Below are 27,704 nucleotides of genomic sequence, written 5' to 3'. Positions count from 1 at the left end.
TTTAGAGTCCTGTAGAGATAATCTTTGCAAAATAATTACATAAACCACTTAAACCCTATATATTTTGTTGACCGGGGTACCACAGGGATCTGGCTCTCCTTTTTATCCCCACTACAGTGACGCGTTGGAAGCTTGTAGATCATTTATTTTCACAGAATCTTTGCCTATTTTCGCTGAATGTTTGCATATTATGACATGCCCAGAATATTAGGGACGCTAGGGTTCACGTCTATGTTTTCTCTCAGAACTTCTCCTCTGAAAGTGAGCTCCTCTCTCTCACTATCACAGGTATGTGGTCACATAAATAAGGCTATAGTCCTACCTGCATGATCGCGGTTCAAATCGGACCTGAAGGTTTTTCCTGCATGTCACCCCCACCTGTCCCGTCTCTCTGTTTACTGTCCTGTCTGAATAAAGCATTTAAAGTGCCCCAAAAATATCCCATCCTTCAAAAAATAATAACAAGAATGACATTTATAAGGAACAGCCATTGACAAGTCTTTGTAGAGAAAAATAGATCAGAGGTTGATAAATGTCCAAAAATAATGCTTCACAATATGATTGGTAGATTAGAAACCTTTTCTTTCTTTCTTTCTTTTTTCATAAAATAAACCGATCAGGTTGAGTTATCTTCATTTGCGTCCGGGAACCTTTTCTCCAAGAGGAACTTCCATTAGTTTCTGCAAATTAGGGCGAAAAATGCAAAGTACAAATTTATTGAAACATTACAGCATGTTAGAATCGAGAAGCGTTTTCTTTATCATTCTGTCACAACACGCTGAACCCCAAATTTGCTCCCGATGAGCAGGTTGGTGCCTTGCATGGTTTCCTAACCCGGTTGACTTTCAGATTACCAGGCAGCCTCTCTACCCACTAAACTGCAGCTTAAGTTATGGCTTAAGTTTCAGTCAAGTACAACAATAATTCAAATCCAGCCTCACCTTGAGCAGTCGAGCGGCGTGCACGTTGTCCTCCTCGTTCTCGGCCCTCTGTCGGTCCACCTGGTAGCGGTCGCAGGCCACCGCCAGCTCCTGGGGATCGTAGAGGACGGCGGGGTCCAGGGAGTGGCTGTTGATCAGGCTCACCAGGTACTCCTTGTAGTGCTTCCTGTGAAAACACAGGAAGTGACATTTGATACGTTATAGTCTACAATTTAGGCGTGGACTTATCCAGGGGCAACATACAATGTGCAAGATCAGAGTAACTGGCTCCCCAGTGAACAAATGACAGATAAATGATGGATTTAGTGCTACAAATCAACTAGAATACCGGGTAAACATCAAACCTAGCATCTGTCTAAAGTAACTACATGCTATCTAAATAACATTGTATAACTAGAATCTATTTAAAACAAAAAAGGTGACAAGAAGCGATACAAGAAAGGAGGAGTGCTAGGGGGGGTGAGATGGAGTGAAGAGGTGAGTTTTCAGACTGTGGTTGAAAATGGGGAGTGAGTGTGTGCATTCCTGGCTGGAGTGGTGGTCTTTCCACGGTTTGAGTGCCAGGAAGGGGGAAGAGTCTAGGCCAGTGGTTCCCAAAAGACCCAAAAGAGAAATTAAGACGTTTGCCTGGGACCCAAACTAGAGAAAATAGCAGATGTACAAGCTCACAACGCATAGCTTCGCGCCGTGTTGTGAGTTTGTAGATTGGCTATTTTCATTACTTCTGAAACTTTTTAAAAATGTATTATGAAATTCTGTTTTATTCATTTTATTTATCAAATACTTTAGAAAAATGTTGGAATTGTTTTGAATTGATGAAAAGTTGTGATTTTCTTTTTTTTTAAGCGGAAAAAGGGGATATTTACTCGCGACCCATACAAATTGGTCCGTACTGTTTGGGAAACAGTGGTCTAGGGGGCTGCTTGGAACGTTGGCCAGGGCGTTTTAGGCGTTTTAGGTTTGAACAGACTTCCTGTCCTGATCTAAGTGTGAGGGAAGGTGTTAGGAAGGATCTTGTCCTGAAGGTACGGGGGTGCCATGCCCTTGAGGGTCATCACCAGTGTCTTAATGTCTGTTGTGCTCTTACATGGACGACATATTCCTGTAAAAGCTGAACAAATGACGATGAAGACATGGTAACGTCTAGCTGGCTGCAACACCAATGTATGTGTCCAAACGTTGCTAATAAATATTTCTAAAGGGAGCAAATATCCAGAGTATCCAGTATATTTCCTACATGGTCTGACTCTGTAACAAGCACCTGGGAAACAGTTTCACTGAGATGTACATTGCAGAGGATTTTTGAATAAAAAAAATAAATGAAGAATGTGAACTGACTCGCAGAGGCCTGCTTGGTCTGGCTGGGTCCTGATCCCACAGGGAGAGTCCAACTGCTGGCCACCTTCATCCTTCTGTTCCATCACACCACAGGCGTCTGGGGTGGGGAACAACAAAACACTTCAAACAAATATTCAGAGTGAAAAAAAACAACTGTTCAGGATCAAACACAACTGTTCAGAGTGAAAAACAATGGAGTGAGAAACGGTCAAATGGGACTCTGAAGCAAAGTAACGTATAGATCAATCAATACAAAAATGATTTCTGTGACGCAGATAATAATAATTCTAATAATAATAATATAAAGTAAATGAAGTAGTGTGTATAGGAAGTTGTCTTACCAGTCTGTGTTCCATTAGGAGGGTCAATGTTGAACTCCACAACATTCTTCTGAGAAACAACATCAAGACACATGATTACATCACACACAGAGATGTAAGATTCAAGAGTTGTTTTGGTACATCTCATGTATGAGTACAGACAGTATGTCACACACACACACACACACACACACACACACACACACACACACACACACACACACACACACACACACACACACACACACACACACACACACGTGACAGGAAGAAAAAGTAGTGAGTGGGGAGAGAGAGACATAGACACAGTTAATAATTCTAACATATCAGTAGAAGAGGTTATTCATACATTTAAAAAGAAAAAGATCATCAGTTGTTTTGTCATTCATTGTCAGGTTACATTTGTACTCTCTCAGAGTTAAATTGACACTGGGTGAGAGATACATAGTGGAATGTGCGTCCTCAAGGACAGAGGACCGCTCAATCTACCGTCAACGCTGTAGCCTTGACATTCCTGTTATGTCTGCCAGGAAATGCTCCATCTACGATAATCCTCAACTCCCTCTACACAAAGACCCTCTCAGTATCAGACCACAAGTTTCATTAAGACGCACATATGTACTGTAATTTATACAATTTATCTATTCAACCAGATAAATACCTGCAGCAAGGCCTGCAGTCTAGCTGGTTCCCAGTCTCTGAGGTAGAACAAACAGTCCCGAGGGTGATGAGCATGAAGGCCTGTGATCTTACATTGAGCGGTCTTACATGCCGTCTGACGCACGCGCACACACACACACCCCCCCCCCCCCCCCACACACACACACACACACACACACACACACACAGTTATTATTTACAGAGAAAAATAAAAAGATAATCGGTTGTACTGGTTCATTTGCATTGTATGTGAGTAAATAATAAAGTAATGAAGTAATAAAGTATGTGAACTGACAGTGTGGAAGGGGTTGTTGCAGCCGCTGCAGAACTGGTATCTGCACTGGGAACAGCTGAAATGGATGCATCCTCCCTTTGTTAATGCATACTGGAACCTACAATGAGGACATGCTGGAGAGAGAGAGAGAGAGAGAGAGAGAGGGGGAGAGAGACAGTAGTTACATTAATAACAGGTCCATGTATTCCATTTACAGTACATGCTAACCTCTTGGTTGACTCTTTTATCCCGAGTGACAAAGCATTTTTCACCACGAATAAAAGCATGAACCTGTATGAATGAGGCATCATCGAATTGATGGTTTGATGAGAAATGTTCGCGTATGCATTTACAGATTGCTTATCCTGCAAATGACCTGACTACACTTCTTTCGTAACAGTTGCATGCCAACTTGTGCGTACATTGCAACCTCCTTTTAACCTCGTTATTCTCCACATGTGGTCTCTTACTCCCCTTATGCTGGTGTGGTGGTAAATCTGACACAGTTTGGTGTCAACCATTTAGAATGAACATGATTGATGATCTTAAAGGGGTAGTTCACCCCCAAAATAACTTTTTTTCTATTGATTACTCACCCCATGGAGCCTTGAATTCATGGATATTTTTTTGTTTTTGTCGCATTCCTTCCTTTATTATTTGATTATAATAAATTTAGCCCCATTGATTCCGGTAGGAGACACAAATGCATTTGTGTCTCCTACCGGAATCAATGGGGACAAATTTATTATAATCAAATTATTGGCTTAGGAATGTGACAAAAACAAAAAAATATCTATGAATTCAAGGCTCCATGGGGTGAGTAATCAATAGAAAAAAATATATTTTGGGGGTGAACTACCCCTTTAAGGTCTCTTTATCTTGGAGCTTATCTAGTCATAATAATATACACGTCGGAGAACTGCACTGCCACTGACCTGTGTGTCTGATGTACTTCTAACTATAACTCCTACAGGTACAAAATAGAACTGTTAACACAGAGACGGGCGCGCTTATAATTTCTATTTCTACAGGTACAATATAGCAGTGGTTCTCAACCTTTTCAGGCCATGATCCCCCAAAATAATAATATTTGAACTGGGAACCCTCCAACCCTTCCAACCCTCCCTGAAAAGCACTTGGAAATGTAGGAGTTGAGGGATAACATTTTAGTTTGACTTGCTTCCACAGATAAAAATGGTGAAAATAGACTATCGACAAGCTCACAACGCCTCGCAACAACATTTTTGTCTTATTTTATTTGACAATTTGGACAGTGTTTGGACAGTTTTTGTTTTATAGTATAGTTTGTTGATTACTTTTGATGCAGTAATGGTCTTTTTTCTTGAGGTATTAAAAAGGTCTTAAAAGTCCTTCAATTGGGGTGCCCGCTGGCCTAGCGGTCCAGGCGCATATCACATATAGGCTCTAATGCAGCCTGACAGCGGGTCGCGGGTTCGAATCCCGATCCCAATGACCTTTTCTGCGTATCACTGCCCGTCTCTCTCTCCCTGTTTCTCTACATTATGTACTATCAATAAAGGCAGAAAGTCCTTAAATAGGACCACAGGTTGAGAACCGCAGCACTAATAGAACGGCGTTATTATAGCGACTGACTGATGCCGTTGTCTCTGAGGAAACCGGCGAGGCCTTGCTTCTGATACTCGGGATCGTTGTCTCTCTTCCACTGCTGGAACTGATCGCAGGTCACGTCCTGATGCTGCACTTCCCACTGGGAGAGGAGGAGAACCAACGTTACATTTATTATAATAACACTATCAATACTAAACACAATCAATACAACCGAATGACAACATGACAAGAGCTTCAACTAAACAGATCTACAACAGCGAGTACGATTTTAACCTATTTAGACTGGGAACGCATCTGTATCATTTTAAGATTTCTTTGGGATATTCAAAAAATAGCAGATATACAAGCCCGAGTGCCGCGCTATGAGCTTGTAGATCTGCTATTTTTTTAAAACATTTTGAAAATGTGTGCAAATCTTCAAATATATATATTTTTTAAAGCAAACATTTGTAACTCAAATCTTTGCTTCTGGGGGATTCTACAAATGTCTTCTAAATACTAACAGTTTTTTTGGAACGTATGTTGCTATAATATCAGTGGTTCTCAAACTTTTTCATGCCAAGGGCCCCCAAAATTATATGTATTTGGCCGCGGACACCCATCTCAAAATATTTAGTTCCAGGGACCCCCATGAAGCAAAGATTTGAGTTACAAATGTTCACTTAAAAAATATATATATATTCAAAGTTTTGCACACATTTTCATGATTTTTCAAAAATAGCAGATCTACAAGCTCTGCTATTTTTGAATAGCCCAAAGTATAAAATAATGGTTAAAGTGGTTCAAATCTAAAACGACAGATGCTTTCCCGGGCCTTAATGGGTTAAGAACAGACTTGAGGACAAGGTGAGTAAAAACCCAGTGGTCGTACTTACGGGCTTCTTACACCGAGCACAGAAACTCTTGTTACAGGACAGACAGGTGACCTTCAACTGGTCTCCGTCATAGATGAAGCCAAATGTGCACTGTGGAGAGACAGAAAGAACAACACACACACACACACACACACACACACACACACACACACACACACACACACACACACACACGCACACACACACACACACACACACACACACACACACACACGCACGTGTGTGAACACAGGAGTGCAGTGTGGAAACAGTGCCTCCTGGTGAATCAACCACTGAGGGTGAGAAATGCATAAAATGCAACATCATGGTTTTGAGCCATGATGTCACACTATCCTCTATTCCTACGCTGTACTACGTGGCGTGGAATTCTGGATCAATCAGCAAATCGATAAGGAATTCGAGACAATATTCTAGGTGGTGGTGGTTATGCTTTAGGTACATAATATTGTGGTCAGAAGTACATTAACACTCATGTCAGTGGTACGGTAGTTCTGCCTCGAGCACAGGGCAGAGATCATAGTTATACTGTTAGCTGCCTGAAGGACAAACTGAACCATAATAATCAGATAGGCTGTACCAAAACAATAGCTATTAGGCCTAGTGGAGACATTTAGGCTCTTACAAGCTGTATCGTAGAAGTGTTATAAGTGATGGTATAATATAAAGGTTAGATATAAGCAGCCATGTAACTTCTTCATCATGCGCCACTACAGCAAACATATAAACAAAGGTATATATGACAAAATATCACAGAAGGAAAAAGTGGTGCTTGGAAAGACTGTCACAGCATACAGAGGGCCTCGCATGAAACATATTCATACAGATTATTTACTAGTGAAGACTAGAATAGATCTGACAACTGAAGGACTGAAGGACATGGCAAGAGGCCGTTGTGAGTAGAGGTCCTGGTTAATTGTGTCAGTTATTTCTGTGCTGCTTATTGTCACACAATATAATATAGTGGGTAGTGAAGGATCTCCTCACTCAACCTCTCCTCAAACAGAGGGTCTATTTTTTTGCATTGACACAACATCTTGGATGCACGTGGATGTCCAAGCAGACATGAGATGGCGAGGACATTTAAATCACACTGACCCTAGCGGATCCTCTCACGGCTAAGCGGATGCGTAAAGTATAATTTGGCCGTAAGTCTTGCGTTTAAACTTTTATTCATACAGGGTAGACTGCCAAGCATGTAGCACCCTGTTCCACAATCACACAGTTACACAACACACAACATTGCCAAAAATAACAGTGCCGGCAGAGAGGAGAGGCAATGTGTGAGAAAGGTTCTCAGATTTTTGGAACCCTGGATGTTCGCAGGTTATGTGGTCAATTTATTAGCTGGTTGAGCGACTCATCTAATCTCTTTTGCTATCAGACATTATCTGATTTCAGACTAGAGAAGGGAAGAAGGAAGACATGGATCCAGAAATATGAAGACAATGACAAGCTCTGGGCGCAGTGGGCGGGAAAAAATAGTTTTTCCGCATGCATTCTCACTGAAATGCATTGACCAGACATCCTGTCGGGCACAAACCTGTGTGCACAATAATGCGAGTGAGCAACGCTTTTTTTGGTGGGTTCCCAGCGTTAGACAGTACACGTAGCAGTCTTACATGACAACAGCACACTTAAAATGACAATGCCATGTTGAATCAGCTAGCATGCACACTTACGAGGCAGCACCATAGGAACTTGGGGTCCATCATCAGAGTGTGCTCCGTCAGTTTTTTATGATAGAGGTGGTAGACATCATTGTCCAGACAGGCCTTCAGCTATCCAAAGAAATTCAATATTATCAATAAATCATGTCCTATCATTTAACATCATATAAATCAGTGATTTTCAACAGTTTCAATTTCAAGGACCTACAGTAAGATATGCATTAGGCCACAGACCCCATTTGATAAGATACTTGTATCTCTTGGAGACTCTGCTTCTTCAGAAGCTGTGTGCCATTTCAGCTTGGGTCTCTTGGTACAGAGCTGGCAGCAATGTTTGACTAAAGCCAAGTTAGCTGCTAAGCTAAATGGCAAGGCTATGATGCTCAGCCAACAACAATGGGTTAGACATTTAGCTAAATAACCAAGCTATCTACGAGAGAGTCGCTAAAAAGTAGAGTGAAGCTGTTACACTCTCATCGCTGTGCTGATCAAACAAAACAACACAATTTTAAGCATGAATACCTATGGTAGATGCCGTCAAAGGCCCACAATAATATTGAGACATTTTTGTTACGGCGATATCACAATAACGACAATATTGTTACTCTTGACATCCCTTGTTGTTCTGACATCCCTGGAACTAAATATTTTGAGATGGGGGGGGATCCGCGGTCAAATACATATAATTTCCTTGACATGAAAAAGTTTGAGAACCACTGATATTATAGCAACATAATTTTTTTCAAAAAAACTGTTTATTGTTTACTGTATTTAGAAGACATTTGTAGAATCCCCCAGAAGCAAAGAGTGTATGTGTATGTGTGTGTGTGTGTGTGTGTGTGTGTGTGTGTGTGTGTGTGTGTGTGTGTGTGTGTGTGTGTGTGTGTGTGTGTGTGTGTGTGTAGTCGCTTCACTTTGTAGACCAGCCTGTATTCATTGAATTCCTGTATTATTGCCTAAACTGTAATAACTCCTTGTATGTATTGAACGCCACTGAACTTGATAATATTAATAGTTCAGTTTTATGAAATATTAAATAATAGTAATAATAATCTGGCCGACCCAGGGAATGTTTAGCCGACACAAACTGGACAAATCTTTTACGCTCCTGCTCCATGGCTCGGGAACCATTGGTTCCCAAAGGCTATTAACTTATTGTAGCTAATTACCTGTATATCCAGGGTTGAGAAGTAACTGTCCAGCTGTTCAGCATCGTTGATGTCTGGACCGGAGCATACAGGACACACCATGTCTCTGATGTGCTTCTCTTTCACAGCGATGGTGAAGTGCTGCGAGAAACACTCATGACACACTAAGCACTGGCACGACGTCAGGCACTGCATCTATCAGGGTCCACACACACACACACACACACACACACACACACACACACACACACACACACACACACACACACACATTGATGTTGCAAGGGTAAAACCGTAGTTCAGAACAAAGATTTAAGACGGATTTAAACATTGCAGGGAAAGATTGAAGCGGTCTGAATCACCCTGTTGCAGGTCGGCTGACTGCCGGCTGATTGAATAAAAAGGTTATTATTTTGTTGTTGTTATTATTATTATATTACATATCGTCGCTGTCGGGCAGAAACCTTGTATCTTCATATTTCAACATTTTGTTTTTTTCTAAAATCAATGCCCTACTATGTTGTCCAACATTGTCACGCAAAAGTAGCAAAAATAGCCGATCTAAAAGCTCGCATTTTGCTATTTTAGATTTATTTTTGAATAGTTAAAGTGAAAGTGATTAATTGTGTCTGTGGGTTTTATGAATATTGAAGAATGAAAAGGATTAACAAGAGCTTGTGACTAATAACTACATGGGATTCATTGGAACATTGAATGGAACACATTTTTTTAATTTCCTGAAAAGTAACAGTTTTGGACATACAGTACACAGTTTCCAACCAACAGCAACGATATCCAAATATCTAAACCAAACTATGTTATAATGTACTACAACAAACAGTCGTACATTACTATATAAGACAGGCATGTCCAAAGTCCGGCCTGGGGGCCAATCGTGGCACGAGGGCAGGTTTTAATTGCAGCTTCCTTCCTAAAATGTATTATTTATGGCCCACCAGTAGAGTCATGTGAAACTCATACATTGATATGTTTGTGTTTTGAAATGAACCTGGGCAGATAGGAGGATTCCTACCTAACTGCTTGTTCCCTGTGTTGTTTCATTCCATTCTCAAGAATATTTTAATTAAATAGTTTTTGTATGTAGAGACTTCTTCACACCAACTTTGGCTACACTGTCATTTGAACAAAATACTATTTATCGGACTGTAAATAGAATAGCAATACAGTGCATGCATGTGGGGGGGAAAAGGCTGAATTGTTTTTGTTTTGATCACAGCACAGATGAGTAGGGTTGGGACCCGAAACCGGTTATTTTTCCGATCCGGTTCCGAGATTGAAGAACCGGAGCCGGTTCCATCGTATTTGCATTAACGGTTGCCGCAAACGGTCCTGGAATTTCTCATCTGTCTTCATTTGGCTCAGCTGTGTGCATGCAAGCCCACTGATCTAGGATCAGAATAGTAGTGTCCTTTGAGTGTGACGGAGTGAATATTGTCAGGACAGCAGCATATCGAAAACACAAAAATCCTCACAACACAAGTGTGGTTGGACTTTACAAGAGAGGAAAATGAGCATGCAAAGTGCATGAAATACAGTGCAATCCTTTCGTACAAAGGTGGTAGCACGTCGACTTTAAGTAAATCTCTCCACCAGAGACACAAAGGTTAATCATATCTAGTCATTGTACCGTATCGAGTCTCCGGAAAACTGTACGAGGCAACTCTCCGTCTCCTCCGTTTCACTCGCCCCTAAACACGGTCGCCCCGGATCGCAACGAACGGTCTGGGTGAGCGAGCTGCTCCTAACTTTCTCGCCCCTAAACACGGTCGCCCCGGATCGCAACGAACGGTTTGGGGTGAGCGATCTGCTCCTAAACAGGTGGAGAGCGTTTATTTGTTAAGGACGCCCATGCATTCTCCACTGTTGAACGTGCACCCTTTAAGTGCATATCTGCATGCACATAGTTATATTGTTGTTGTGGTTAAGTTGAAATAATAGTTGTACAAGTTGTAATAATAGTGATCAAGGAATCACTTAATTATAATATAAGTATAATGAATGACAGAACATATATATGGTTCTGAGTGGAAAAAGTAAAAAAAAAAAAAAAAAAAATCTAAGTTGGAACTGAAAAACGGGAGGGATTGTACCGCTAGTGACGTCACTTTCGGGGCCAAATCAGTTTGGCCTGTTTTGAGACCAATTTACATAAAACCCCAGATATGCTGTGAAAGCCTGAGTGCTCAAACTGGGGTATTTTTTGGGATAGAAGAGAGGTAGGGGAGACCAAAAACACACAACAAAGATGGAAAAGTTAAAATTCATGGTGTAGTCCCTTTAAATGGTGTGCACGCACACCTACCTTGCTGCGGGGGAAGATGCTCATGCAGCAGGGACATTCATTGTTGAGGAGTCGTCTGATGAAGTCCCGGTCCTGGGACTCCTTCACGGCCTGCACCACGTCCTCCAGCGAGCAGGACACGTCCGCCTCCTGCAGCAGAGACAGCGCCAGCTCACAGCCCCCCCAGCTGGGCAGCTCGTACAGCGCCAGCAGCCGTCTGCACAGCCTCTGTGGAGAGGAACAGAGATGGTGCATTTATATACCACCGTACCACCAGCGTCTCTGTGTGGTTTCGCGACCGTGCGCATGCCTGCACACGCATATTCGTACATGTGACTGTCATTAAAATAGCGTATGCCTATCTTTAGAATCAGGACACAACACTGGCGAAGACATAACACCATGCCAACACAGGCACCAGGTGTAAACATGAATTGGCCTGGGGCTGTTTGTGGTGTTTTTAATCACCAGACTGGCTAACCTGTTTGTCAGGATGTTTGGCGTCGAATGGAGCCTCCGGCTGCTCGCTCCAGATGCGCTGGTGGATGGGCTCCAGGAGGGGGCGCTGGAGCAGAGACAGCGCCTCTCTGATGTCACCTCCGCTCAGCCGCAGAGCCTCCTCGCACTGAGACGTCTCCCGGAAACCCAGGGCACGCAGCTCTCTCATCTAACACACGCACACACACACACACACACACACACACACACACACACACACACACACACACACACACACACACACACACACACACACACACACACACACACACACACACACACACACACACACACACACACACACACACACAGATTAATGTTTCTCTCCAACATAAATACAGACTTTTCTTTTATATGATCTTGGCTACTGTAATGTAAGGCAAGAGAGAGAGAAAGAGAGAGAGAAATATGTCAAGAAAGAAAGTCACAGTCCTAGACCGGGAAAGCATCGGTGTAATTTTAGATTTTTGCACTCATTGCAAAACGTTTGAGAACTACTCATTTAGACAGCATTTGTAGAGTCGGCCTCAGGTCTTAATGGGTTAATAGCACATGAGAGGGGCACGGTGGCGCAGTCGGTAGTGCTGTCGCCTCACAGCTAGAAGGTCCTGGGTTCGATTCCCGCTGGGGGCGTGTCTTCTCCTCCGCGTCATCAGCGCCCATACCCTAGGTGGGGTTGGCGAAAGGGCCTACTCTGTGTGGAGTTTGCATGTTCTCCCCGTGTCTCCCAGGGTAGTTAATACCCTCACAAAAACATGTAGTAATCCTGGTCACTATACCGCCTCCCCCATGACAGCCGGGGCGCCTGATGGAGGGGAAGGGAACTGGTTGGAATAACGTGTTCCTTCCACGCGCTACGTCCAACTAGGAAACTCCCCCCTGTCAGGTGATAAGGTGGTCAGTTGGCTCTCATGCATTGAAGGAGGCATGAGCTCGGCCCTGGCCTCCCTAGGCTGGTGGGGGGAGTGTAGTGCCCAGGATCACTTAGCAAATTGGCACCGGGTGAAAAAAAAGGGTTACAAAAATCGAGGGATAAAAATTATTTTAAAAAAAATAGCACATGAGACAGTAGTAGCATCAGATCCTGTTACCTTGGCCTGTCTGTCTCTCAGCAGCTGTGTCACTGCTTTCTCAGTGTCGCCCCCTACTGCCAGCCATGCCTGCTTGGCCTCAGCCCTGGACAGCCGGAGGGCGATGTCTGGACTACACAGCGCCAATGTCCCTCCATCCCTCTCCACGGCATCCTCCGTCCCAGAATCCCTTGCGTTGTGGTTTTGCTGGACCGAAATGGCCATGGCGCAGATCTCGTCCAGCAGGTGAGGCAGCTCCGACGTCAGCCAATCACAGGGGTTGATGTCACTTCCTCCGCAGACGCAGAGGGCGGCGTACAGTTCCTCTGGACTGACCCCTTTCTTTCCTGCTTCCTGAGGGTCAAAGGTCACAGACAATAGCACATACTCACGTACTTGGGAAACCCAGTCAACCAAGTATATAGGATTTAAGTTGTTAACACATTCCCTGCCATTGACGGAGATCTCCGTCCATTAAAAAAAAAATGTAGAGGGCGCACTTCCCCAACTTATGAATGATGCCTTTACTGCGAGAGAACGATAGAACCGGAAATGGCGTCATCCAAGAAAAAAAAAACCTGTCCACTCCAATGTTATGAGATTTAGAAAAACACATGTAGCTCGGATTTCTTCTCCCAGACTGTGTTTTTTTGGTGGAAAAGAACGAGCTATATTCAACAGCCGATAACAACAGAACGGACGATCGCGGTTACAATGTTTTTGTTTCCGGTGGAAAGAGGAGAGACTCGCCTTAACACGGAGACATCGTTTGTTTACATCCGTGTTGAAAAAAAATGATCGTGGATCTTCAAAAAGACACAAAATAAGGTAAAACAGCTGGCAGTGGCGGATTAATTAATGAATTAATAATACCAGTGAATGTGTTAATATGATTAATTTCCTGTTGATCAATATATTTTTTGATTTTCGATTTTTTTTTATGAATCCTACTCTTATCTGATTTATCAGTTTGAGGCCGTCGTCCCTCATCAGCTTCTGTCTGTTCAGGTCCGGGAGGACTCTGGGTTTGGGCTGCGGGGCGGTCGGCAGCTCCTTCTCCCTGCTGGAGGAGCGCTGGATGATGGAGGAGGCCTGGATGATGGAGGAGGCCTGGATGATGGAGGAGGCTGCTGCTGCTGCTGCTGGCTCCTTGCAGGGGGAGGCGCACATCTCACACTGCAGGACCGGCTTGAGGTTGACGTACGTGCACTCCTGACACATCCACTGTTACACAGGAGACAAGAGTGAGCAGCTCACAAAGGGCTTTAGAACGCGATCCGAATAGAAGTCCTCATCATTAGAATGCATTGAAGTTCTCTATTGTGTATGACAGAAACCTTGTATCTCTACATTTCATTGTTTTATCATAAACGTATGCCCTATTGTATGGCGACTATCAAACTAACTTATTTAGTCACCGAGAGGCTAAATCGGGGAAAACGTTTACCTGCCAGACGCGGCGCTTGTCAAGAAACCACTTTTCCAGGGTGCTGCGTTTTGTTCATTTTATTAAAGTTTAAATCATTTCATTTTAGCGACATCATGACAAAGTGAATCATAGGCTTGCGTTTGCGTACGCTATATCGTGCGGTCAGTAAAGTTGGACTTCTCCCATTCACCCCCTCTCCATTTCATTTATAAAAACCGCAGGTGAACAGCTGACTTTACCACTGACTGACTGACTGACGTACTGTAGCACCAACACCACGTGACCCCTTTGTGAATGGCATGATCAATGAATCAATTAAAAACCCTAACAACCCATTATAGCCGTTTATACCTGTCACCAACACCTATTTTTATACTCATATGACAGTGTCGCACAAAAGTATTGGAAATAGCGTATCTACAAGCTCATGTGTCATGTAGATCAGCTAATTTGCTATTTTATAGTTTCAACTATAATGCCCATAACAGGGAGGCCAAGTTGAAAGTGGTTAAGTGGGTCTATGGATTTTATAAATATTAAACCAATGAAAAGTACTAACAAGATCTCGTGACTATAGATAATAACTACATTGGATCCATTGGAACACAGGTTATTTTTTCCATTTCATGAACTGTAACAATTTTAGACAAATAAGGGTTTCCGCTAGTGTTGGTCGGGTTTTTTCATGACCCGCCCCGCCCCGCCACGGAACCGAACCCGCCTCAACCCGCGCCGCAAAACGATATATAAATCAACGACTCGACCCGCCCCGCGACCCACGGTGAAAAAAAAAAGAAGATAATCATGAGTGAGTGTGTGTGTCACCAACTTTCACCACTTTATCCATTGCAGACAGACAGTGTGCTTGCTTGTATAATATCCACGACCCATACGAGTTCTGGTTTTGACGGGTTTTATTATCGTCAAGTGGGTCCGGCTTGGTTTATATTCTATCACTTCGGGACCCCGGTTCTGTTTATCATTACACCCGAGCGAACCACCCGTACGCAGCGCTGATTAGGAGGAGATGCAGCTGTGTAAAGCTTCATTTGTGCTTCGCCGTATGGCGGTGTTGTTGCGTATCGAAAATAGCAGACATACAAGCTCACAACGCAGCGCGTTGCGACGTGTTGTGAGCTTGTAGGTCTGATATTTTCAACGCGCAACACCATGGTACGAAGAATAGGCTGATCTATCGGATAACTGCAGCGCTGTGAGACAGCAGCACCAGGCTGTCGGGAATGAACCCACACTGACATTGTCAGATCATGATAAAAACTTTAAATAATTATGATGGGTTTTAATGGTAGTTTTATCCAAATATTAATATCAATACAGTAATAGGCTTAAATGTGATTTTTTTTGCGTGTGAGAGTGGTGTTGATCAAGGGCGTACCGTCATAGAGGCCAATGGGGCCATGGCTTGGTCTGGAAAACTCTGCTCCCCTATTTTTTTATATATAAAAAAAAAAAAAAAAAAAAAAAACGTCTTTTTTTTCCTCTACTGGCGCAGTAGCTCCGCAGCCTCCGCCCACCCCAACGTTCCCATTGTCAAGCGGCCCCAGCCAGACATGCTAATAAACAAGTCGTGATCTCTGTGGCTGTGCTAAACATGTTCTGCAGGTTTTGGCTCTGCCGTCTGCCCTTATTGAAATGAAGGGTCGCTATGCTGTGTCCCTCGACTCCCTCGTCCTGTGTGCACTAACAGTCACTGCATGCACTGAATACCAGTGGTGGAAAAAGTACTCAAATGTTTTACTTAAACAAAAGTATCAATTCTGTGATGTAAAAATACTCTGTTACAAGTAAAAGTAAGGTATTCAAAATGTACTTGAGTAAAAGTAGAAAAGTTTTGGTATCAAAATGTATTTAAAGTACCAAAAGTAAAAGTAGGCTACTCATTATGCAGAAGGTCCCATTTCACAAGTTTTCAAATGTGAAAAAAAAGTTTTCTAACCCTTGATACTTTTACTTAAGTAAAACATTTGAGGATGGAACACACTGAGGGATGGGTAGAGTGTTGTTAATGTTGTTTTATGGTCATTTAATGAATTAATTAAGCAAAAAAATCGCGCTCGCTTCGCGCGCGTACATGCCCGCGACGCAGTGGGTGGGGGGCCGGGGGGAAGGGGGGAGTCATTAAGAATCTTGCCCGGTCCACGTTAGAACCCACCATACGCGCCTGGTGTTGATGACCCGCAACACCCGCATAATTGCCTCTGAAATCTTGACTGTACGCCCGCGCCGCGGGTTGACCCGCGGGTAACTAGTTTCCGCCCCACAGCGTAAAAATATAGCTCATATCCTAGAAGTCATGGAACTCCACTATTGTCAACATTTACATTGAGAATGTACAACAACAAAAAAGAGGCTGAACCTAGTGAAGACCAACCTGGACGCCCAGAGATCCCGGGGTGGAGGAGGAGAGCGGGGTGACAGGAGGACGAGTGGCCAGGCGGGGGCGCTCACACACCTCACACAGGATGCTGCTGCCCTGGTTCACCACTGTACAGCTCTTACACTGCCACTCTGTCATCACAACACAACACACCACCATTCACACTCGGTTTAGTCTCCTTGTCTCGTTCACACAAGGTACCAGTCTGAAAACTCACCTCTTCAGACTCTACCTCTCTCCCTAGCACTCCTCTCAGCCTCTAGCTCACCCCCTGTACATGGCTCAGAATAAGTTCATGAAAACAAAGAGGTCACCAGAACATTTTTTTTTAACCTAATAGTAGTTTCACACAGCCAGTGGTGTAAAGTAACTGAGTACATTTACTCAAGTACTGTACTTAAGTACAATTTTTAGGTACTTTTACTTTACTGGAGTTTTTACAAATTGTTTATACTTCTACTTCTACTCCACTACATCTCAGACAAATATTGTACTTTTACGCCACTACAATTATTTGAAAACTTTAGTTACTAGTTTGCAGATATAAAACATACATTAACCACTTTAGCCCTATTTTATACTTACGCTATTTGAAAATAGAAGACGCGTTGTTGAGCTTGATCTACTATGTTCAAACATTTTAGTACTTTCACTTTTGGTACTTTAAGTACATGTTGATACTAATACTTTTGTACTTTTAAATTTTGAATTACTTGTAACAGTACTTCTACATTGCAGTATTGATACTTTTACTTAAGTAAAACATTTGAGTACTTTTTCCACCACTGCACGTAGCCAGATAATCTGCCATCTCCTCCAATCGATGGAAATGACTGGTAACATGCCTACTCCTACTGCTTTGAAATCAAAAATCACCAACCCAGTATGAAGGCCAGCCCTAAAAGGTCTTTGCATTGGTTCTACGACACAGTTGTTTTTTAAATCACGGTCTTAGCCTTAGATGTCTTAGATGTCAGCAATCATTACGGTAGGCGGAGATCTCTGATGGATACGTCAGATTAACCATATAGAGAGAAAGGCAGGTTTCAGCTGGTCTTCAATTGGACCAACCTGTGTTGAGGGACGAGGGGATGGACATGGACTCTTCCTGAGCGCTGGAGGTGGCCGTGGCCAGGCGTGGTCGTTCACAGGTCGTGCAGAGCACAGCCCGAACCTCATTCACCGTCGTACAGTGAGAACACTCCCATGGAGAGAGAGATGGGCTGGACAGGAAGAGAGGAGAAACAACACCACACATACACATTTAGTTTAGTAACTAAGGGTTTCTCAACCCATGGGTTAGAACCTAATAGTGGGCCATGAGATGGTGTAGGCGGCCGTAGCTTAGTGGTTAGAAATACTCCTCATTGATTTACATTGTACGGTAAAACAGCTCTCAAAGTCAATCTTTTAGCACAGAAATGAACGCAAACAAAGTTGATTCAGACAATATAGAACATCACAAAACCCAGTACTGTTTTTTTTTTTAAATAAAAAAGTTTTTTTTGTTTCCTGTTGATTTTGCTATTTTTATTAAGAAGAAACCACGGACTGGATCCGTGGATCCAGATCCGGATCCTTCAAATAGTAAGGTTGACATTTTTATAACAAAATAAACAGTACTGGGTTTGGTGATGTTCTATATTGTCTGAATCAGCTTTGTTTGCGTTCGTTTACGTACTAAAAGAGCGACTTTGAGAGCTGTTTCAGCGTATAATGTAAGTCAATGAGGAGCATATTTTGAATTATCAATTTCTAATCAATGGAGCAATTATTTTTGATTTCTTGTCCACCTTTGGAGTTACATCATGGCAAGGTAACTACACAACCCAAACCTCTACCAAAGTGGTCTTGCCCTTTAAGCCCTTTTTTTATACTTCATCGTACGATGGTGTCACGCAGCAAGAATATCCAATCTATAAGTTACATTTATAAATTGCTTGTAGGTCTACAATTTTTGTTTGAGCATATTTTAATAATTTTCCCTATAATAATATGACAAGACTAGATCAAGACTAATCAGATTTGTATACTGTATGGCTACTAGGGGTGGGACGATATATCGATATCGCGATACTTTGTCCCGCGATAAATAATCGTTATACTGCCGGAAAAAAACGATAAAAAAAAAAAGAAAAAAAGCTTGTGATACGTTGTTTTTCCGACTCTGTATTTGTGTAATGATGATTTTGAACTGTTTGGTGCTATTTTAAGTGTTTATGAATTGAATACAAGGACTATTGTGATATATCGTTTCATGCAATATATTGTGATATCGCAATATATCGCAATATATCGAATATCGTGATATTATCGTTATCGAGGTCCTAATATCGCAATAGATATCGTATCGTGAGATACCCATATCGTCCCACCCCTAATGGCTACACCAGCCCCATCCCATCTTGTCTCATATGTGGTGTGGTCTCACCAGGAAGGCTTGGCAGGTGTGATGGTGGTTCTGTTGTGCGCTGTGCGGTTTGGTTTTGGTTTGTGGCCCACAGGGGGCGGTCGGGAGCCTACAGGCTTCTGGACCGGCAGGGGAGGAGGAGCAGAGAAGTCCAGTGACTCATCTAAGACAGGTAAAATATTACTTGGTAAGTATTTTCAACAGTAAAAAAAAATCAGCTAAATTCCTCAACTTAGTTTACTTATATAGTGAGGTGACTCCATCTTGTGTGTACTTTATGCCTTTATTCAACCACAAAATTATATTTTCTCTCAAGTACAAATAAGGGCTTATTTTCATTATATTACATTCTCATTATAAAACTATTGCAGGATAGTCTCTAGTGGGTAAGGCCTGGCTTAATACCTCAAGTGTGATAGGGATGTAGGAGATGTTGTTGGTTAAAATAAGTGTTAACTAGTATTATATTCTGATAGTAATCATTGCTATAGACTAGAGTGTTTGTTCAGTAACATGGGTCTCTCCAGCTCTTTAGTAGACAGAAATTTCACCTAATCAGGAGAGAGAACTCATACACAGGATACAGGATGACATTATGCAAGAAGACATTTATTGATGATCTAAAAAAAGATAACGTGCTACAAGCACTAGCAGAACGCTTATAACATTGTAGAGGTTTTTTATATAATTTAGCTAATTATATCTTTTTGTCTATTTTAATTGTGGAGGATCCTTCTCGCTCCCTCTCTCTGTCTCTCTTGTTGACTGTGCTGTGCCTTCGGTGCTATACTTAAAATAATCAGACAACTTGTCTTAAAATCAGTTAAAAATAATGGCAGTAAAATGGGATTTATCAGCCAGTGGTTTTCAACCTTTTTCATGCCAAGGACCCCTACATTGCTGCTTACTATACTTAAAGGCTATACTTAAAATAATCACACAACTTGTTTTTACTTGAATTACTTTATTTATAGCATGAAAATTAAAACCACCTTAAACAGTTTAATTATTTTAGAGATTTGAGCTAAAGGTAAAGGGGGTAAAATAAACTTTACAGTAATTGCAATCAAACAAACAAAAAAAACACCTTAAACAGTTTAATTATTTTATAGATTTGAGCTGCACTCATGTTATGAAAGGTGCTATTTTCGTTTCATTTTAGTTATACTGTACAGTAAAATCAATCAAACTAAAAGAATTCAAAGAAACAAGAAGAATCAGGTTTAATTGTCACATTAGGACGGTTTACACATCAAACTACAGAGCAGGTTTACAAGGGCTGGGTGAGGTTGTTACATTCCTACATTCCTGCGCTATTGTTCTATAGGTGTTAACGGCCGGCTCGTTGAATGCGTCTCTCTCGCGGCCGGCCGTCGCGGGCAACATTTGAATTTGAATGGAATTAAATTGGGCCCCACACTGAAATGATGAGGGGGCTCATCATTTGACTGTGGGGGCTCTAGCCCCGGTGCCCCCACGTCATCGGCGCCCATGTGCAAAAGGATTATTTATTTATTGTCCATCAGACCTGCCATTCCTTCGTTTTGGAGAAGTTATGAATGCTTTCAGAAAGAGACAGACAGACAGACACACACACACACACACACACACACACACACACACACACACACACACACACACACACACACACAATCAAGCATTCACAGCTGGTGTTAATTATTTTGCCCTGCGCACAGTGCGCAGGCTCTTACTATCGCTGGTTATCCTAATGTCACACCCTCTGACAAATGGATTCTAGTTTTCAAGATTAGAACAGCAACACTGGTTACAAAGTGGGGGGAGCGGGCTGTGGGGAGGAATGCAGCCACTCTCTACTCCTCCAGATGATCGAGAGACGCAACTGACATATACTTCTCCATACAACGGTGTTTTACCGGATTTGTGATGCTGTTGAAAAAGCGTTCTCTCAGGTAGAGTTGAATGGTGATGGTCCTCTGTATGTTAATGACCTTGGCTGTGGCTTCACGGCTTGGTCATTGTTCTCACATAACAAGTTTGTCCAGTATTCAACCCCCAGGCAGCCTCAGTAAGGAGCTGCTGGGCGCTGGCGTTTTTTTCTGCCTTTTTTTTTCTCTCTCGTTTTTTTTCCATTAGAGGTAGTATTAAATGCCGTTTTTTCAAATCACCTCGCGGGCCAGATTTGACGACGTCGCGGGCCACAAACGGCCCGCGAAACACCAGTTTGACATCACTGCTATAGAGTGTTTGTTCAGTAACATGGGTCTCTCCAGCTCTTTAGTAGACAGAAAATACATTTACATTTCACCTAATCAGGAGAGAGAACTCATACATTACATTACATTACATTACATTACAGTCATTTAGCAGACGCTTTTATCCAAAGCGACTTACAATAAGTGTATTCAACATAGGTAGGGAACGAAAACTACTAATCACCAGAAGTCTTTAGTGCATTATCTGCAAAAACAAGCAACCAAGAGTATACCTAGCGCCAAGGTAAAAGTGCAATATATCAGCTACCTATTTCCTTAAACAGATGAGACAAAATAGCTAAATCAAATGAGCATGAGCTAAAACAAATAAGTGAATCGACTAAACAAGATCCAATAAACAATCCAATAATCCAATAAACAATACAGCAATAGAAAACAAGCGTTCGTACAACTAGTTAACAACAAGTAGGTCAGGCAGAGAGGAAGGGTAGTGTTTCCTGAAGAGGTGAGTTTTCAGCCTGCGGCGAAATATGGGCAGTGACTCTGCTGTCCTAACATCAGTGGGAAGTTCATTCCACCACTGTGGGGCCAGAACAGAAAAGAGTCGTGACCGTGTGGATCGGCCAGAAGGACCCTTGAGTGACGAGGCAATCAGTCGCCCCGAGGTGGCAGACCGAAGTGGTCGGGCAGGGGTGTAGGCATCGACCATAGCCCGGAGGTAGGAAGGAGCTGTTCCTTTCACTGCCCTATAGGCTAGCACCAGGGTTTTGAACTGGATGCGAGCCGCTACGGGGAGCCAGTGTAGAGAGCGGAGAAGGATGGTTGTGTGGGAGAACTTGGGGCGGTTGAACACCAGACGAGCCGCAGCTTTCTGAACAAGCTCCAGGGGTTTGATGGCAGATGCCGGAGCACCAGCAAGGAGGGAGTTGCAGTAGTCCAGGCGGGAGATGACGAGAGCCTGGATGAGCACCTGGGCTGCCTTCTCCGTGAGGAAGGGGCGAATCCTCCTGATGTTGTAGAGCAGGAATCTGCAGGACCTCGTCACTGATGCGATGTTTGCCGAGAACGTCAGTTGATCGTCCAGGGTCACACCCAGATTCTTTGCAGTCCGAGTTGAGGTCACCACAGCATTATCAATGGTGATGGCCATGTCTCGGTGCGGACAGCCCTTCCCCGGGAGGAACATCAGCTCGGTCTTGTCCAGGTTGAGCTTCAGGTGGTTTGTCGACATCCACTCCGAGATGTCAGCCAGACAAGCAGCAATACGTGTCTCCACCTGGGTATCAGAGGGGGGAAATGAGAGGATTAGCTGGGTGTCATCGGCATAGCAGTGGTAGGAAAAGCCATGAGAGTGGATGACAGCACCCAGAGATGTAGTGTAGAGAGAGAAAAGAAGAGGACCCAGAACCGAGCCTTGGGGAACCCCAGTTGTGAGCCTGTGTGGTTCTGACACAGACCCTCTCAGCATCACCTGGTAGGAGCGACCCGTCAGGTAGGATGCAAACAGGGAGAGTGCAGAGCCTGAGACACCCATCCCCTCGAGGGTGGAGAGGAGGATCTGATGGTTCACCGTGTCGAACGCTGCAGACAGGTCCAGGAGTATCAGAACGGAGGAGAGAGAGTTCGCTCTAGCGGCATGGAGCGACTCCGTTACTGCCAGGAGGGCAGTCTCTGTCGAGTGACCCACTTTGAACCCAGACTGGTTGGAGTCCAGGAGGTCGTTCTGGTGGAGATAGAAGGACAGTTGTTTAAAGACAGCACGTTCGAGAGTTTTAGATAGGAAGGATAGAAGGGAAACCGGTCTGTACACAGGATCACAGGTCATACACAGGTCATACACAGGATACAGGATGACCAAGTGAAATTGGAAGTGATTACACAAAAATCAGCAGACAAAATTGCAACTGGAACACTGGGGTCTCTCTCCTGATTAGATAAAATTGGTGTCCCAGCTGAAAATGTATTTTCCATGTACTAAAGAACAGGACAGATGGGGAGATCGTTTCCTGGCAGTGAACAAACACTCTAGCTAGCCTATAGCAATGATTACCATCAGAATATAGAGTACTCTATAACATTTACTTTTTAACAAAAATCTTCTTTGTTTTAATCAAAATATATTTCAAAATGCTGAATCCATTTTCATGTACGTTTTGATGCATTTGTTGATTTTAATTAACAGTTTGTGGTTACAGAATATGGCAGTATTCAAATTCATGGTTTAACCTAACTTCATTCACCATATCGAATACAAATACTCTGCTCTACTCAAAGTAGTAAACAGTTGTACTCACATTATGTATAGAGTTTTGTTTATACCATTACATTTCTTCTCAACTTGTGACATTTAATGATGCGTCTCATACAACCAAATTCTTGCCAATATCCAGCCCTACAATGTAAAGTGACAGAGATGAGAGACTCACGTTGGGTAGCCTTGCTGGGTACTCTGATGGTGGTGGGTCTTCTCGTTACACTCTGTCTGGTGAAGGGGACGCTGGCAGCACTGTCCACACTGTGCTGAGGTTTCAATGGGGTAGGGTCTACAGACACAAAACGACAACAGACTGTCACTACTATACTATTTTATGTGCGTTGTGATAAGCAATAACGTCATCACATGTCTTTTTCTGAAATAAATGTTGATTTAATGGGTCTGGCTCAGTTAATATATAAAGTATTCTCTATAGATTTTGTTTAGACTGAGCATTGTGTTAGTGTAATACAATGCTTAAGTGTTACCACAGAGGACAGACAGACTTGTTCAGTCCTTCGTGCCGGTAGCCATGAGGGACTAGCAGGCATTCCAGCCGGTCCGTGGACTAATGACCAATGTGACTCATCTTTTTTTTTTTACCTGGCTGGTTATTTCTTTCCTCTGTTTTTGTGTTTTTATGACTGCTGTATTTGCCATGGCGACTCAATTTGCCTTATGGGATAAATAAAGGTCCATCTTTCTCTTATGTTTTATGTGTTATTGCAAGCTAATTTTCCAAAAGGACTTGGTTTCATAATTCTAATTATTCCATTAGGGTTTAGTCATATGATGTTATGTTGAACATTCAGCAGACAGAAGATACAGTATGACAGTGGTATACAGTTTCTTTTGTGGAATATATGGTTTTAAAAAGAATTATGCTCACTTGTGGGAGTTTCTACATATTCATTCTCCCTGACCAAAGAGGAGGAGTTGTGATTGTTGACATTCAGGTTGGGTTTAAGGGGCACCTTAGGAGGCTTTAGTGGAAGTGTCATGTCCTCATCCTGGAGATCAAAGATTTTGGCTCTGACAAGTACAGAGCGCCGTGAGGGGGGCAGAAGTGCCATCTTGGAGGGCACAGCCTCCGGTTCCTCTGTGCGTGACAGTCCCACAGGCTTCTTTGGAGGCTGAGGTCTAGCAGCTGGGGTGGGAATTTGGGGGAATATTGACAACACCTCTTGATTGTTGTTTTCTACATTGTAGTACTTGACTGAAGGTTTAGGGGTTACAGAAGGCTTGGCAGCGACAGGGGGCCTGTTTTGTAGGACTCTTGGTCGAGGCTGTGGCCGTTTCATAGGTTCTACCCCATCTCCCTCATCATTGCTCACCTGGCTTTCGAAGGCCAGGATACGGGCCCGCATATTGTGCTGATTGCTCATCTCACCGCCAGCATGTTCACTTTGCCCACTCTCGTCTAATTGGTCGTCAGCGTCAGAGCTCTGCACGCATTGGCTCTCCACGATAAACACCTCCAACAGTTCCTTTAAATATGTATTCGTTTGGACCTCTTCTGAGTCGGTGCAAGAAGTCACAACAGCGCTGTCGCCATTCTCACTGAGCCTGATCAATGTCTGAACTTTGACCTCAGCCTTGATTGGCTGCTTGAGGGATTTGGAACGACGGGGAAGTGGAACAGGGTGTTGGGTGGGCACGGGAGGAGGCTCTGTGGGGGAATGTGGTGAGTCTAATGTAACAGGAACAGATTCAGCGGGCTGTTCTGGGTAAACATCCCAGTGTACTGTGACAGATCTGATGCTGGTTGCGTGCGAGGAGTCTGGAGGGCTAGGTTTAAGGTCAGCGAGACTGTCAGTGTTGGTAGAGGTTGTGGTGGTTGTAGCTGCCTGCTTGTGAGGAGATGCATCTGTTGCAGTTTCTCTGCATGAAGGTTTGGGTAATGATGGTCTTGGTGGTTTTTGAGGCTGTTTAACTGTGAAGAAACAGATGCAAAGACCATATTAAGTTAACCACTTCCTACCTGCCGTACCTATTTTGAGCTTGTCATTATAGAAAAAACATTTTAAAAAATGTCAAGAATTTACAAGAATAGCGAAAATAGCAGATCTTGCCTGACTGGACAACTTTGAGCAAAGATGAGTACCTGGGTGATAATCTATGTCATTGAAATCTATGTATTATCAATATTCCTCACATACAACTTTTCTGCCCATCAGCAACGATATATGACTCACTACCTGGTTTCCTCTCTGTGGACTGTGGAGCTGCAGTGCATTGTGGGTCAGTGGCAGCAGAGGCGTTCCTTACAGGGTCAGTCTGGGTGGAGCTGCTGGTGGTGCACGTAGATTTACGGGGAGCCGCTACTGGCTGGGTAATGTGCTCCTCTTGTGTCTTCTCTTTGATCACCTGGTCATAGGATGGCGGGGGCTAAGACAGTGACACACATACTGTAAATTACGAACACACTCAGGGTTTTCTTCCCATAAATTATGTGGGCGTCAGACAAAAAGCTACACAAGTCACAAAGTGTTCAGCTTTTATTTTTGTTTAGTGAGGCACTTAATCAATCAATAAGCTTGATGAGAATTTTCCCCCAGTGAGATGACTTCATAAAAAAAATGTAAGGGTTTTAAACTGGTGATGTAACGCATCTGGGGAGAAATAACAGTGCTCCCTGTCCTTCTTTATGGTCCCATCTGGTTAATTACGTTGAGGAATTAAGCAGTTAGTAATTTTATTTGTATTTAGTTAAAATCAACAGATCAACTGTGCTCACTGCAATTGTTTAATGATTTAATAATTTTATATCACCGTCAGAGCTCTACAAAGTTGTTTACATAACTCCACTGAGATTTTCACATTCATTTACTACATAATATCACTGAGACCTGCAGTGCAAAGTTGTTTACATAATTTCACAAAGGTCTACACATTATTTGAGCAGGCCAGCAGCAACCTGGTATGTCTCCAAACAACAAAAACATTAGATTTTGGTCCATTCCTCAGTGCATTGTTTGCTCCATTCACAAAACCAACATCAGCAAATCAGGGTGTTAAAGGGACAGTAGCCCTTTTACACAGTTTCGCTTTCACATTTTCACAGTTGACTGATGAAGATCAACTTACCTGAATCAGAGTCAGAACAACTACTACCACATACATGGTTCACACAAGGTATTTACTTTGGCACATGATGCAGTGACTACCAAATATGTAGAAAACATTTTATGATGATTATCCAAGTCTACAAAGTATATGGTGCATAAACAGAACCAGGTTCTGAAAATGGATACTGAACATGGGCATCTTATAATGTGATTTTTATTGTTTGCCGTTATGTTGCTTAGAATGGCTTTATTTTGAAAGACAAAAGTACCCTTATATTGAAAGGCCCTCTTGACAAGAAGAGGCCACTGTGACTTTAGGTCCTCTTGATGATAAGAGGTCGTTAGTTAAGGCAGGTGTGTGAGTTTAGCTAATTGCACTGGATACAGAACAGCTGTGTGAGCCAGCAAAAAGCATTTTTATGTCAGTAGCAGCAGAGAGTGCATGTTCTCCATTGCTGTGTCCAATTCGGATGTTTTTCATCTTACCTTCAACATACCTTCCCCAGGAGGCAATGCTGTAAGTTAGAGTTCATGTGGAAGCTATCATTTCATGTTGTTGTGGTAATTTCATGTATGCTTAACTAAGACAATAAGTTAATGTTAAAAATGGCAGTTAATGGTTATTTTGTATTAAAAAATGATTGTATTTACAAGCCACTGTAAATAGAACAGGACAACATCTCATGATACATTGTATGTTACTTTTGTTTCCAGTTTTTACTCCATGACCTGTAATGATGAGGAATCTTCAGTAAAAAGAACAAGTCCAACGTCACGATTCTGTCATTATTGTTATGGGAAGTGGAGTTTAGCTCGCTGTTGAGCTGAAGTTCAGCATACACTTTGGCAGGAACAGCACAGTAAAAAAGCATACTTCAACTGGTGTTGCCAAGCGAAGGGAGATGCATCGAAGAAAAGTGACACAGCTTCAACTTCAAGCGGGAGGAGCTTACGGACATCAAGCTCATCGTCCAGTGCAGCTGCACGCGCCCGTGGAAGAGCGGAGGCTGCCAAAGTAAGAGCAGAATATGCAACACAAGAAGCTGAACTCAAGATGGAAAAGGCTGCTATGGAAGCAGATATGCACCAGCAAAAGGCTGCTATGGAAGCAGATATGCACCAGCAAAAGGCTGCTATGGAAGCAGAATTACAAAAAGAAAAGGCTGCTATGGAAGCAAAATTACAATTTGCAACAGCTAAACTCGAAGCTGAAATGGGAGTGCTCTCTTTCAAGCGTGAAGCAGACGCAGCTTTTGCAGAGGCAATA

The 27,704-nt window shown here is 42.9% G+C and overlaps 2 protein-coding genes across 2 annotated transcripts; both read right to left on the bottom strand.

Moving 5' to 3' along the window:
* LOC308076883 (uncharacterized protein) lies at positions 1 to 26,492 on the bottom strand (the record flags this gene model as incomplete). The annotated part of the gene is made up of 21 exons (XM_080417402.1): positions 1 to 680; positions 942 to 1,107; positions 2,280 to 2,376; positions 2,621 to 2,669; positions 3,261 to 3,374; positions 3,555 to 3,667; positions 5,148 to 5,262; positions 5,999 to 6,088; positions 7,678 to 7,776; positions 8,835 to 9,008; positions 11,137 to 11,343; positions 11,597 to 11,782; positions 12,705 to 13,037; positions 13,635 to 13,907; positions 16,505 to 16,641; positions 17,582 to 17,733; positions 18,942 to 19,083; positions 23,542 to 23,658; positions 24,259 to 25,302; positions 25,568 to 25,757; positions 26,457 to 26,492. The coding sequence occupies 21 exons, from the start codon at positions 26,490 to 26,492 to the stop codon at positions 633 to 635; spliced, it is 3,882 nt and encodes a 1,293-aa protein (XP_080273528.1). The 3' UTR covers positions 1 to 632.
* On the bottom strand, positions 20,166 to 23,358 carry LOC308077541 (uncharacterized protein; the record flags this gene model as incomplete). The annotated part of the gene is made up of 4 exons (XM_080418290.1): positions 20,166 to 20,177; positions 21,876 to 22,391; positions 22,587 to 22,838; positions 23,347 to 23,358. The coding sequence occupies 4 exons, from the start codon at positions 23,356 to 23,358 to the stop codon at positions 20,166 to 20,168; spliced, it is 792 nt and encodes a 263-aa protein (XP_080274416.1).
* Positions 26,493 to 27,704: the final 1,212 nt, after the last annotated feature.

The sequence above is a fragment of the Gymnoscopelus braueri genome, assembly GCF_963280865.1.
Source record: "Gymnoscopelus braueri genome assembly, chromosome: 21".
NCBI lineage: Eukaryota > Metazoa > Chordata > Actinopteri > Myctophiformes > Myctophidae > Gymnoscopelus > Gymnoscopelus braueri.
The sequence above is the reverse complement of the archived record's forward strand: the minus strand, read 5'-3'. Positions and strand labels throughout refer to the sequence as shown.